Source organism: Elaeis guineensis, chromosome 9 (genome assembly GCF_000442705.2).
Source record: "Elaeis guineensis isolate ETL-2024a chromosome 9, EG11, whole genome shotgun sequence".
NCBI lineage: Eukaryota > Viridiplantae > Streptophyta > Magnoliopsida > Arecales > Arecaceae > Elaeis > Elaeis guineensis.
In genome coordinates this window covers 3,896,441-3,910,193 of record NC_026001.2, presented here as the reverse complement: position 1 = coordinate 3,910,193, position 13,753 = coordinate 3,896,441, and the positions used below count along the sequence as shown (strand labels likewise).

The 13,753-nt window shown below is 39.2% G+C and overlaps 3 protein-coding genes across 3 annotated transcripts; all 3 read right to left on the bottom strand.

Moving 5' to 3' along the window:
* Positions 1-457: 457 nt before the first annotated feature.
* Positions 458-1,931, bottom strand: LOC140851640 (G-type lectin S-receptor-like serine/threonine-protein kinase LECRK2). The gene is made up of 2 exons (XM_073243605.1): positions 1,874-1,931; positions 458-1,155 (listed from the first exon to the last, which is right to left on the bottom strand). Exons 1-2 carry the CDS (start codon positions 1,929-1,931, stop codon positions 458-460), a joined length of 756 nt encoding a protein of 251 aa, XP_073099706.1.
* Positions 1,932-2,605: 674 nt separating this feature from the next.
* LOC140851791 (G-type lectin S-receptor-like serine/threonine-protein kinase LECRK3) lies at positions 2,606-5,366 on the bottom strand. The gene has a single exon (XM_073243960.1). The coding sequence runs from the start codon at positions 5,338-5,340 to the stop codon at positions 2,848-2,850; it is 2,493 nt and encodes an 830-aa protein (XP_073100061.1). The 5' UTR covers positions 5,341-5,366; the 3' UTR covers positions 2,606-2,847.
* Positions 5,367-10,546: 5,180 nt separating this feature from the next.
* LOC140851801 (G-type lectin S-receptor-like serine/threonine-protein kinase LECRK3) lies at positions 10,547-13,333 on the bottom strand. The gene has a single exon (XM_073243977.1). The coding sequence runs from the start codon at positions 13,241-13,243 to the stop codon at positions 10,883-10,885; it is 2,361 nt and encodes a 786-aa protein (XP_073100078.1). The 5' UTR covers positions 13,244-13,333; the 3' UTR covers positions 10,547-10,882.
* Between the last annotated feature and the right edge of the window lie 420 nt (positions 13,334-13,753).

Sequence of the window (13,753 nt, the reverse complement as noted above, 5' to 3'; positions counted from 1 at the left end):
CACCAGTTGGTTCGGAAGCTAGCATGGGTAAGCCTCTAGCATTGATGGAATTCCTTCTTTTATGGACATCTAGCATGTTTTAACTCTTTTAAATAAGGAAATCAAATTAGAATTATTATAAATATATTTTAATTCTTGTTGACTATGTCTACTGACACATGAGCAGAGATAATGCAAAAGTTTTATTATAAAAAAATAAAAATGATAAAGCATAATATTTTCTTGCAAACTCGATCTCTAGAACTCGACATCCAGGACTTGTAAATTCAAAACATATTCAATATACCAGTAATAATAGCCACTGACACAGTCAAAATTTTAGCACCAAAGTTTTGCTTGGCAGTGATAATGGGAGCTGCAGAAGGGAAATGTATGTCATGCTATCATTGACCAAGTAGCAACCCGCAGTGGTCGTGGTGTTTCTTCTGCATCAGTTCGATGCCCTGCTAGCATCAAGCTAATCGAAACCAGGCAGAAACATGCATATCACTAGTCCATCTGCGAAAGTGTGGTAGCTGTTCACGCCACAGGTTCCCTTGACCTCGCACTGATCTGTGAATTTTGGGAATTCAGCTAAAACCAGTTGTGTGTTTATCTCGAGATCGTGAGAATATAACCGGAAGATCCCATCCACACCAAGCGTTGCACGGTACACTAGTGCTGTCCCGTGCCGGTAGCCGCTCGTTAGATTGGATGTGACATTGCCCTGGTGCAGGTAGAGCCAACCTTTATCATCGAGATATAAGCTCAGGTAGCCATCTCCGTTTGTTCCGGAGGCCCAGTAAGCATCCCCTGGAGTGTCTGGTGATGCCACAGGATACAGAACGAGATTCCCATCATTTTGCATGATGAGATGAAAGTTCCCACTTGAGTGGTTGGTTCCTGATAGGCTGGAAACGAGCTCAGATCCAGCGAGCAGCACTTGACCTGCCATGATTGTGTCAGTTGGATGGTTGAAGGTTTGCCATGTGACATCAAAGTTACAGTCGTAGATGACGAAGTTCCCAGAATCGAGCATGGAAGCAGCGGAAGCACCGGTGCTTGTGGAAATGTTGGAGATGAGTCTCCCTTCGGAGTGTTGTAGGAGGAGCTTGAGCCCTTCATCAGTTAGCTTCAATATAGCATCTTTGGTCACCGGGGGATCATCTCGGTCTGCTGTCCAGGGGAGTTTTCAGGAGATGCGATGAGCCATATTCCAATGGAGAAGCCAGCGTGTTTTGGGTAGAATCCGAAGGCATATTATAATTTTCTATACGCAGGATGTCACTGATATGATCTAAAAAATTATGACATTATATGGCATATTATAACATCTTGCGTCAAATTATGACTTCCTGCATGCATGATGTCGTAATATGTCTCAGGATATCATAATATGATCCAGAATGTCATAATATAGAAGGGGCATTTTTGTCCAACAACTTTCAAATATGTATTTAATGCTTGCAGTTTCACTTTTTTGTTTAAAAATTTTGAATGACGAAAATGCCCATGCTCTTTGAAAAAAATACGATATTTTGCGGCATATTATGACTTCCTGTACGTTTGATGTTATGATATGGACATAAGATGTCATAATTTTTTTCTAAAGAGCAAGAATATTTTTGTCATTAAAAATTTTCAAATGAAAAATTAGAACCATAGGTATTAAATACGCATTGGAAAGCAGTAACTACATAGACCTATCATATAAAATGGTATGCTCCATATAGGATTTTCTACACCGCCCGAATTTCCCTCGTCTCCCACGTGGACAATGCAGTTACTTCATATGAAGGAGTATTGTGTCAATGTCACATCAAAAATTGGATAAGAATCTATGGAAGTTAATGGATAAAAAGTGAAGGAATATCCCTTTTTGAGTTTACGTAACAAATCCTCCTCCTTGCAACAAGATTCCCATTTTCATCTTCAACAGAATGATGCAGCATTGCTTTCGTACATCATGCTGCGTGGTTTATTTTCTTGCACCTTTATGAATAGCTTGTAAGCCATGTGTAGAGGAGAAAAAAAATGTAAGGAATACATCTAAATTTCAAATGCATGATGTTGGCATGCTATGTCTTTTATTGTCAAATAAGGGATTTCAACCTTTCCATCGTGAAAACTATAAGCATTTTGGTCTTATGACCCCTATCCAGGAAATCCACTTTCTTCCTTAATTTGGATTTTTTCTTTTTTTTTTTCAAACAGTTGTTTCCCTGAGACTTATGCATCGATGGCAGTACTTATTACATATGTGCTACATGTTACAAAACAAAACTTGCAAAGCATCTTCAAGTCTTTTAATATCCTAGGAGTAAGAATTTTGCATCGTGCTGGGCGCTTTGCTTTCTCACTGTATATATATTGCTTTTCTTGTTGATGCGCTAATGCCTATCTCAATTGAAAATGGCTTCAGTTGATGAGGAAGGGTAGTGGTTATCTGTGATCTAATGTTGGGGTCTCATAGGACACGCTCCTGATCAGGAGACTAGTGAAAATTTCAGGTAACCACAAAAAGACTTAAAATGAACAGAGGGCTCACAAAATCACCCTAAATACAGTCTCAGAAAGTCTTGCATGAAAAGAATAAAATTCTAAAATGTTTGCAAGATGATTTACGTGGAAACGACTACTCATCTTTGACATAAAGTAAGGCGGTTATTAGAAATACAAAGATTACATACTGCATCATTAGGTTCCCAAATTCAGAGACATACAAAATAAGAAATATACTTGCTTAAAAATGCAAAGAGTGCATCTTGTTTTCTTCAAAATAGAAATCACTATACCTATATTTTTTAAATGGACAAAGCACCATAGCTATTCGGTGGGAGTGTAGACAGGCTTGACGACACTTGCAGATCAGGAACTAAATCCAGCTGTCAGGGGAAGGGATATGTCGACGTTTCCTTCCAGCATCATCACCACATTCTTCATGCTGGGCCGAGAACCTGGTTCTGACTGAGTACACCAGAGCCCTACTTTCACAAGCCTATTCAACTCTATCATATCTACTTCATCAGGCACAAGCTCCTCCAACTCTCCAGCCATCAAGCAGTTATGAACCCAGTCCAGAAGAGTAACTACATCTTCTTCCGCTTCCAATTCCATATTTCTCCTGCAGCATACGATTTCAAGCAATACAATACCAAAGCTATAAACATCTGCCTTCACGGATATCGGTGCATTCTTGTGCCATTCCGGTGCAAGGTACCCCCTTGTCCCTCTAACGACCGTAAATGTTCTTGTCTGACTTGGCATCAACAACTTTGCTAACCCAAAATCTGATATCTTTGCTGTCCAATTGTCATCCATCAGTATGTTTTGAGGCTTTATGTCACAATGTATGATACGAGTCTCACACTCCTCATGCAGATAATGGATCCCTCTAGCTATGTCTAACACAATCCTTACCCGCTCATCCCAATCTGGGTGTCCGTCAGCCTTAAAGATAAGGTCTGCTAGCGATCCATTGCTCATGTATTCATAGACTAGGAGCCTGTTGGTACCTTCGTCACAGAAGCCAAGCAGTCTTACCAAGTTCTTGTGGTGAGTTCTTCCAATTGTCCTCATCTCTGTTCGGAACTCTCTTTCTCCCTCATCCACCACCTTCTCGAGTCTTTTTACAGCAATGACTCTTTGACCACGAGGCAAGGTCCCCTTAAAGACAGTTCCAAAGGCTCCCTTACCTAGCTCTTCCATGAAACCATCGGTCGCTTCCCTCAGCTCATGGTAGGAAAAAGATCTCGGTGCTATTTCATCCACCAGAGCTGGCTCTTTATTTCTCCACATCCTTCTGTACCTTCTAGCTTGATACCTGTAAAAAAAGAACATTAAAGCAGCCAAGGTAGAAATTATTCCGATGATAACTGCCACCGACACAAGCAATATCTTAGCGCTAAACTTTCGCTTGGTGGTTATAATGGGAGCTGCAGCAGGGCTTTCTGCATGGCTGGTACCAGGCCTTCCTCCAGCGCTTATGTTAACCTGCTTGATGAATGTCGTGGTGTAGTCATCGGTGTCTCTCATTCCATATCTCAATGGAAACTCCTGTTTCCGGCACGTACTCTCTTGAAACAGAGCAGCATCACAATTGCAATCTTTCAAACAAGCATCTCTGCAATCTTCCTTGCTCGTCACAAGCCATGGCGCGCTATAGGCATCGACCATCCAGTTTACGTTCTCCAGAGTAGACATGTATGTCGTATTATCATTGTTCGAGTGGCAACCAGAGGTCGTGAAGTTCCTTGTGCATCCGCTCGATGTCCTGCTTGTATCAAGATAATCGAAACCAGGCAAACACTTGCATACCACCTGTTGGTCTGTGGAAGTGCAGTAGCTGTTCACGCCACAGGTTCCCTTTATCTCGCACCGATCTGTGAATTCTGGGATTTCAGCCAAAACTTGTTCTTTGTTTAACTTGAGATAGTGACAATATAACCGGAAGATCCCATCCACGCCAAGCGTTGCACGATACACTAGTGTCGTCCCGTTCCGAAAGCCGCTTCTTAGACTGTATGTGACATTGCCGTTGAGCAGGTAAAGCCGACCATCATCATCGAGATTTAAGCTTTGGTAGCCATCTCGATCTGTTTGGGATGCCCAGTAAGCATCCTCTGGACTGTCTGATGATGCCACAGGATACAGAACGAGGTTCCCATCATTCTGCATCTTGAGATGAAACTTCCCACTCGAATGGTTGGTTTCTGATACGCTCGAAACAAGCTCAGATCTAGCGGGCAGCACCTGACCTGCCATGATTGTGTCAGTTGGATGGTCAAAGGTTTTCCATATGACATCAAAGTTAGGGTCATAGATGACGAAGTTCCCAGAATCGAGCATGGAAGCTGAGAAAGCATCGGTGCTTGTGTAAATCTTGGAGATGAGTCTCCATTCAGAGTTTTGTAGGAGCTTGACCCCTTCTTGAGTTAGCTTTAACACAGCATTTTCGGTGACCGGTGGATCATCTCGGTCTGCTGTCCATATAACAGTAGTGTTTTCAGAAGATGCCACGAGCCATATTCCTATGGAGAAGCCGGCACCTTCTGGATAGAATCCAAAGGCGAAACGTCCATTTGGTGAGAGCCATGATGTAGGGTTGGTGGAGGGATGGAGAGAGCTGTCCAATGTTATATTGGACTGCCTTGGTCGAGCTGCTTCCAGTGCAAACGCTAATGAGAAGATTAAGAGGAACAGGATGCAGGATGTTGCCGAAGCCATTAGGGAAAATAACCAAGGATTGTAAGTAGTTGCTAATACCTTGCGCTCTATAAATTCTTTCGTGCACCGATTGCAAGAAATTGAGAGGAAAAACAGGAACTGGTAACGCTTTAGTAACAAGAATGGGAGATTCATTGGGTTGACCCCAAGTAAACGCCAATGGTTTGACCGCAAGTAAACACAACGGTACTGCGAATGACTCAGTAACGATGATGACAGATTCCTTGGGTTGACCCAAAGTAAACACAATAACTCAATGATTGAAGGTGGTGGGCTCACGTTCTTTATTTTGAGAGAGAATGGTGTGACGGTCTGGCCCCACTCAGCACTATTACTTCAGTATCAGCTGGTCTCATCTCTGTCGAATTATTGATCACTTGTTACAGATAAAAGCTTCTAAGCCAGCTTCTTGCACGCTAGCACAGGAATCTGCCCCTTCTTGACCGTGTCTCATGCAGGCAACTTGCTTGTGATTGTTATGTTTATATGCAAATTGAAGCAGCATTAATTTGATTGCATGGAATTCCAGCATCTAGAAGCCAACTGCATTTCCCGTCTCTCACGCTTCAGCTGGACTCTCATTTGAATTAATGGAGCTGAAGTCTGATAATGAGTTATTCCTAATTGATATTTCGCTAATTAGCTTTTAATAAAAGAAAATGCTATTCCAGAGTGGTGCTGATGTGGTGCACAGTTATTCAAGCAGGCATCAATTCCTCTCCTCTCTTGCCACATAGTTATTCAAGCGAATCGAATGGTGCTGCATGCCGTAGCATAAAACAACCGTTCTTTCTTTTGCCATGATAATACGACAATCATTCAACCTCTCTAGATGATCATTTAGGCTTCGGGATGGATGCCCTTTAGGAACGTAGGATCCTGGATGCCGTAGAGTTTGATATTAGATGGATATAATACAGAAGTAGAACGAAGATCTAGCCAAATATTATAATGTGCTGATAGGTCCAGCCATTATAGGGCCTATTAACGAAGCCCAGCCTACACCAATACTCACTACACCGCATAACTTAGACAACAAGGCACAAATTAACAATACAATCACTAATTAGTTTTGGGCTCCTTAAATATTCATTCAGACAACGACTCAGTTCGTATAGCATGATAAAACAATAAAACCAATCTACAATCTATGAAAATCCATCTTTATGAGAAATTCAAACATTCTTCCATTTGGGCGGCATTGCTTAAGGCTTCAACTTTAAAGAAAATATATTTATCACAAACATATATGTAATTTTACCAAAGAAAAGGCTAAGTTTATCTCATGTAACTATATATACAAATATTTTGAATGAATAACATCTTCAATCAAAATCCAATCTAACAAAATTACTAACATCAAAGATAACAATCTTCATGTCATATATTGACATAAGACCATTCTGTAGTTGCAAATATTAATAATTTCATCAACATGAATCTTAATGATGTAGTGCATGTAAAGTGAATATTGTACGCTTATATGATCAAAAACTTATAAAGTTTATCATTAGTCTACTTTATGATTTTAAATGAAATTTTTTATGCTTTCAAATGAAAGCTACTACACTTATGCTTAAGACTTTCATTTAAATAATATTTACAAATAATCATATGTGCACAAATACAAATGCGCTTCCAATATGAAAATAATGAAAAAGATACTTAACAAATACATGTTTTCAACCAAGCACATCAAAAAACCCTAATAGACCCATGTTTTTAACATGCTTAACAAATACATTGGATCTAAGTACTTTGGTCAATGGATCCGCCAATATTGTATTAGTCACTATGTGCTCAATTATAATATCACCTTTTTAACTAAATCACTGACTGCCAGATATTTTATCACTATATATTTAGAGGCGCTGGAATCCTTATATATTCTTTGGGAAGAATATAGCTGCACTATTATCACCAGAAATTTTAAGTTGTTTTAAGATGGAATCATCCAACATAAGTTCAGAGCTAAAGTTTCTCAACTAAATAGTATGGGTTGCAGCTCCTTAACATACCATAAATTTTGCCTGCATACAGTAGAAGAGGCAACAAGAATCTATTTTATACTTTCCAAAAAATAACCCCAGGAACCATCATAAAAAATATACCTAGAAGTGGATTTCATATCATCCATATATCCAACACAATCAGAATTATGTACAATATCCAGTTATCTCAAGATGATCATACTTTCTATAAACTAACATAAAATATCTGGTTTTCTGTAAATGCATCAAAACCTTTAATTTGAGCTGCCTTCCGATACTCCATACTTGGATTTGCCGGAAATCTATTAAGAGCACTGACAGTATACACTATATCCAGTCTAGTAGTGCGTGTAGCTTTGTGCATACATTAAACTACCCATAGTACTAAAATAAGGTACATTCTATATGAATTCTATTTAGACATCACTTTAGGATACTAGCTTCTATTGAATTTATGTTTCTTGACCATAGGTATATCTCGAGGTTTTTAGTGCATACCAAATCTATTTAGTAGATGATCATTGTAAGCTCTCTGAGATAACCCCAGTACAGCATAGACTCTATCTCTGTGAATCTCAATACCAAGTACAAATGAGGTTTTCAAAAATCCTTCATATCAAAAACTTTAGATAGCATATGTTTAGTCTCATACAATAATCCAAAGTTATTACTAGCAAGCAAATTATTATCTACATATAAAGCAAGTAAGATAAATTTACTCCCACCGCTTTTAAACTATATACATTAATTCACTTTATTTTCCACAAATCTAAGAGAACCAACAATTTCATCAAACATAAGATACTACGGCCTCGATACCTTCTTAAGACCATAAATGAACTTTTTAAATTTGCATACCATATATTTCTTTCCATTCTCAAGAAAACTTTAACTTATGTATATTTCTATAGAACAGCATGATACATGGAGTAAATCAATCATACTAGCCCAAGATCCAAAACAAATATCAAACAAAAAAATATTTATAAAAAATTACAAGAAAAAAACAACTGTGGAAGAAAAAATTAGGAGAGAAAAATAAATTTATTCAAAAAAGAGTAAAGACTAAAACCTCACAAAGATGCCTTAGGAAAGAGTCTCCACATGCATAAATAATCTTTTATTTCTCTTTCTTTCCATGCCTCTCATACTCTTCCATATAATTTTTCTACCATCTTCCACCACACTTTTGTCACCATCTTCTACATACTAAGGAGATACCAAAAATTTCTTTAAGTAGAGCATCACGTGGGTGGAAGTCTGACTCCTATTTTAACTCAAAAAAATCAAAAATCTATTGGAATACAAACTCTAACAAACTTTAGAAGGAAATAATTAAATAGAATAACATTAGCTAGGTAGAATCCTAAAATCATTAAAATTAATAATCAACCAAAAACTGAATCCTAATTGGATTGAAATTTGATAATGAAATTCAATACTCCCTCTCATTACAAAGTCTATGCTAATAATACTAAATTTGTCAATGTCCTGAAGTGCCATTGTAGCCATCGTCATCATTGCTATAGTAATAGTGACATATAACAACTTATCAATAAATAATTGAATAGTAAAACTCTTTTATTAGTTTGAATAATAATTTCTTCGTTGGCTCATCCTTTTCGATGCTTATGTTGAAATCGATAATGTCCACCAACACTCTCTCTTAGATCTAACTCTACAATCATGTTGTCGAGATTCCTTCAAGCATCCAAATTATCTCAATGAGCATCAAGTTTCGATTATAATAACTATGAGCATCGGTTATTACCTACAAACAAGTAAAATCAATAACCAAAATTTGATCATATGTGCCTACCTCCATGTGAGAAGCTTTAAGTGTTTGCGCATAGTTGGCTTCTATATATGGAATCCAAGCTTCATGCATGGAGTCTTCTAATTGCTCAAATTTTAAAGTAGCTTCAAAATTAATTAATTGGCTTCAAAATTTTAAATTGACCACCAAAGTGTAATAAGAATCATCTCCACTAAGTATATTTCTCTATTGCTTGATTTTCAAAGCTACTTCAAAATTAATTAACTTTTTATCCTCATAGCTGACTAATTCTCTATATGACATATTCAATTCTTGGATAACTTTGATATAACTCTCTTCCACATGATTCGATTCCCCAATACGGATCTCTATAACTAAATTAACTACAGCATCCTTTGACTCTTCTTGAGCAATTTCAAAATTAATGGATTTTTCAATCACGATCTCTTTTGATGTAGTATCTACTTGATCAAGCTTCTCTTGCTCAAGATTTTCCTCAGGACTTGATTAATCCTTAAACTTATCAACCTTGCCATACTCTAAATCTTCAGAAATTGATCCAATCTCTAATTGATCAAACTCTTTCTGTTTCAAATCTTTGTCTTTAAACCAATTTTGTTCTTTACTTAGATCTTTAAAAATGCCTGAAACCAAAATTCATTGTTCTGGTAATTTTGGTTTGGGATGTCTCAGCTCGCATGAATTTGAGTGGATAGTTGCAAGAATGTTTCACACTTTCTTTGATTGTATTCTTTACTTGCATCTCCAAATACAGATTGTATTATTCACTTGATTGCATGACAAATCACTCCTATTGTGCAATCTTCATGACAAAAGCATTTAAAAAATTCTTGAAACAAGTTCATGCAAATTGATCGACCTTGGAGTATTAGACTAACTCACACAAAAATTCCTCCTTTCCGTGCGACAATATTCCTATTTCCATCTTCAGCAGAATGATGACATGCATCATTGGTTTCTGCCATCATGCTTCATGCAATTTGGGAAATGGTTGATTTTCTTGTACCGTTATGAATAGCTAGTAAGCCAGGTGTGGAGAAGAATCATAATGCAAGGAATGCATCTAAAAAACTATAAGCATTTTGGTGTTATGACACCTATCCAGGAAATCCACTTTCTTCCTTAATCTGGGCATTTTCTCTATAAACAGTAGTTTCCATGGGATTTAGGCATTTATGGTAGTGTTTATTATATATGTGTTGCATGTTACAAAACCAAGATTGAAAAGCATCTCCAAGTCATTAATTTCCCAGGATTGTAAGAAGAATTTTGCATCATGCTTACTGTATGCATTGCTTTCTTGTTGACATACTAATGCCTATCTGGCTATCTCTCTTGAAGATAGCTTAAATTGATGAGGAAGGATAGTGGTTATCAATAATCTACTGTTGGGGCCTCATAGGACACGATCCTGATCCGAAGACAACAATGAAAATTTCAGGCAACTACAGAAAGTCTTAGAATTAAGAAAGGGCTCATGTAATCACAGTTAATAAATCCTATGTCTCAGAAAGTCTTGCGAGAAAAGAATAAAATTGTAAAATGCTTGAACGATGATTTACATGGAAACGACTACTTATCTTTTACAAGTAATTCTGGGGGAAGCACAACGCTTTCTCCATTTCCATTCTCCAAAAAAAAAGAAAAAAGACTGCATCATCTTATACATAAAGTAAGATGGATATTGGAAATATAAAGATTGTGCATCCCGCATCATTAGGTTCCCAAATTCAAAAAACATACAAAATGAGAAATATGATCCCTTAAACATGGAAAGAGTGCATCTTGTTTTATTAGGAATAGCAATCACCATGCCGATCATTCTTGAATGGACAAACCACCATACAAGTCCGGTGGGACTTTAGACAGGCTTGACGACACTTGCAGATCAGGAGCTAAATCCAGGTGGAGGAAGTGATATGTCAACATTCCCTTCCAGCATCATCACCACATTCTTCATACAAGGGCGAGTACCCGGCTCTGACTGAGCACACCAAAGCCCCACTTTCACAAACCTATTCAACTCTATCACATCTACTTCATCAGGCACAAGCTTCTCCAACTCTCCAGCCATAAAGCAGTGATGGACCCAGTCCAGAAGAATAATTGCATCTGCTTCAGCTTCCAATTCCATATTTCTCCTGCAGCATACGATTTCGAGCAATACAATGCCAAAGCTATAAACATCTGCCTTCACGGATATCGGTGCACTCTTGTGCCATTCCGGTGCAAGGTACCCCCTTGTCCCTCTAATGCCCGTAAACGTTCTTGTCTGACTTGGCATCAACAACTTTGCTAACCCAAAATCTGATATCTTTGCTGTCCGATTATCATCCATCAATATGTTTTGAGGCTTTATGTCGCAATGAATGATACGAGTTTCACACTCCTCATGCAGATAATGGATCCCTCTAGCTATGTCTAACGCAATCCCTACCCGCTCATCCCAGCCTGGACGTCTGTCAGCCTTAAAGATAAGGTCTGCAAGCGATCCATTGCTCATGTATTCATAGACTAGGAGCCTGTTGGTACTTTCATCACAGAAGCCAAGCAGTCTTACCAAGTTCTTGTGGTGAGTTCTTCCAATTGTCCTCATCTCTGTTCGGAACTCTCTTTCTCCCTCAGCCACCACCTTCTCAAGTCTTTTTACAGCTATTACTCTTTGACCACGAGGCAAGGTCCCCTTAAAGACAGTTCCAAAAGCTCCCTTACCTAGCTCTTCCTTGAAACCATCGGTCGCTTCCCTCAGCTCACGATAGGAAAATGATCTGGGTGCTATTTCGTCCACCAGAGCTGGCTCTCTATTTCTCCGCATCCTTCTGTACCTTCCATCTTGATACCTGTAAAAAATGAACATTAAAGCAGCCAAGGTAGAAATTATACCAGTAATAAGTGCCACTGACACAATCAAAATCTTAGTGCTAAACTTTCGATTGGTAGTTGTAACAGGAGCTGCAGCAGGGTTTTCTGCAACGCTACTAACGTGTCCTTCTCCGGCACTCATGTTAACCCGCTTGATGAATGTTGCACAATATTCAGTGCTGTCTCTTATCACATATCTCAACGGAAGCCCCTGTTTCCAGCATCTATTGACTTGAAACAGAGCGGCATCACAAAAGCAATCTTTCAAACATGCATCTCTGCAATCTTCCTTGCTTGTCGAATACGTTTGTTCAGTATAGGCATCGACCGACCATGTCACGTTCTCCAGAGTAGACATGTATGTCGTGTTATCATTGTTCAAGTAGCAACCAGAGGTGGTGAAGTTCCTCGTGCATCCGCTAGATGTCCTGTTACCATCAAGATAATCGAAACCAGGCAAACACTCGCATGCCACTACTCCTTGTGCGGAAGTGCAGTAGCTGTTCAAGCCACAGGTTCCCTTGACCCCGCACAGATCCGTTAATTTTGGGATTTCAGCCAAAACCTCCTGTCCTGTGTTTAACTCGAGATTGTGAGAATATAACCGGAAGATCCCATCCACATCAAGCGTTGCACGATACACTCGTGTCGTCCTGTTCCAGAAACCTTTCGTTAGATTGAATGTGGCACTGCCATTGAACAGGTACAGCCGACCATTATCATCGAGATTTAATCCCTGGTAGCCTTCTAAATATGGCCCGATGGAGTGGTAAGCATCCTCTGAAATATCTGGTGATGCCGCAGGACACCAAACTATTTGCCCATCAATCTGCACGCTGAGCTGAAACTTCCCACTCGAGTGGTTGGTTTCTGATACGCTCGAAACGAGCTCAGATCCAGTGTGCAGCACTTGACCTGCCATGATTGTGTCAGTCGGATTGTCAAAGGTTTCACTTATGACATTAAAGTTAGAGTCATAGATGACGAAGTTCCCGGAATCGAGCATGGAAGCAGAGAAAGCACCGGTGCTTGTGTAAATGTACCGAGAGATGAGTCTCCATTCAGAGTTTTGTAGGAGCTTGAGCCCTTCGCGAGTTAGCTTTAACACAGCATCTTTGGTCACCAGTAGATCATCTCGGCCTGCTGTCCATATAACAGTGGTGTTTTCAGGAGATGGTACGAGCCATATTCCGATGGAGAAGCCAGTACCTTCTGGGTAGAATCCAAAGGCAAAACGTCCATTTGGTGAGAGCCACGATGTAGGGTTGGTAGAGGGATGGAGAGAGGTGCCCAAGGTTATGTTGGACTGCCTTGGTCGAGCTGCTTCCAGTGCAAACGCTAATGAGAAGATTAAGGGGAACAGGATGTAGGATGTTGCTGATGCCATTAGAGAAAATGACCAAAAAAGGATTGCAAGGACTGGCCAAAATCTTGTGCTCTGTAAATTCTTTCGTGGACCGCTTGCAGACAATTGAGAGGAAAAACAGGATCTGGTAATGCCTCAGCAACAGAGGATGAGTGATTCATTGGGTTGACCCCCAGTAGACACAGCGGAACCGGTGACTCAGTAACGATAATGACATACTGCTTTGGGTTGACCCAAAGTAAACGCAACGACTCCGTGATCGAAACTGGTGCGATTCACGTGTTGGGTGATATCTAAGGAGTTGACGATTGAATTGGAGAATACACAGATATTTTTAACGAGTTGCTACTGCAGAGCTCTCAATAAGAAATATATGGGGTCTGAAGTTTGGAGGAAAAAATCTGTAATTTTGTTACTATAAGCTGACACTCCTCATTTATACCGCCAGCTAGACAACTCTAGGAATAGAAATATTCCATGGAGAACTAAATAAACTCACATCATCAAAGAACTTTTGACTAACGGAAATCT

Coding starts and splice junctions, on each gene's coding strand:
- LOC140851640 (XM_073243605.1), bottom strand. CDS start 1,931: ATGCTGCATCATTCTGTTGAAGATGAAAATGGGAATCTTGTTGCAAGG. Junction 1,156..1,873: donor TGTTGCAAGGAGGAGGATTT/GTTACGTAAACT, acceptor TCCCCTGGACAG/CAGACCGAGATGATCCCCCG.
- LOC140851791 (XM_073243960.1), bottom strand. CDS start 5,340: ATGAATCTCCCATTCTTGTTACTAAAGCGTTACCAGTTCCTGTTTTTC.
- LOC140851801 (XM_073243977.1), bottom strand. CDS start 13,243: ATGGCATCAGCAACATCCTACATCCTGTTCCCCTTAATCTTCTCATTA.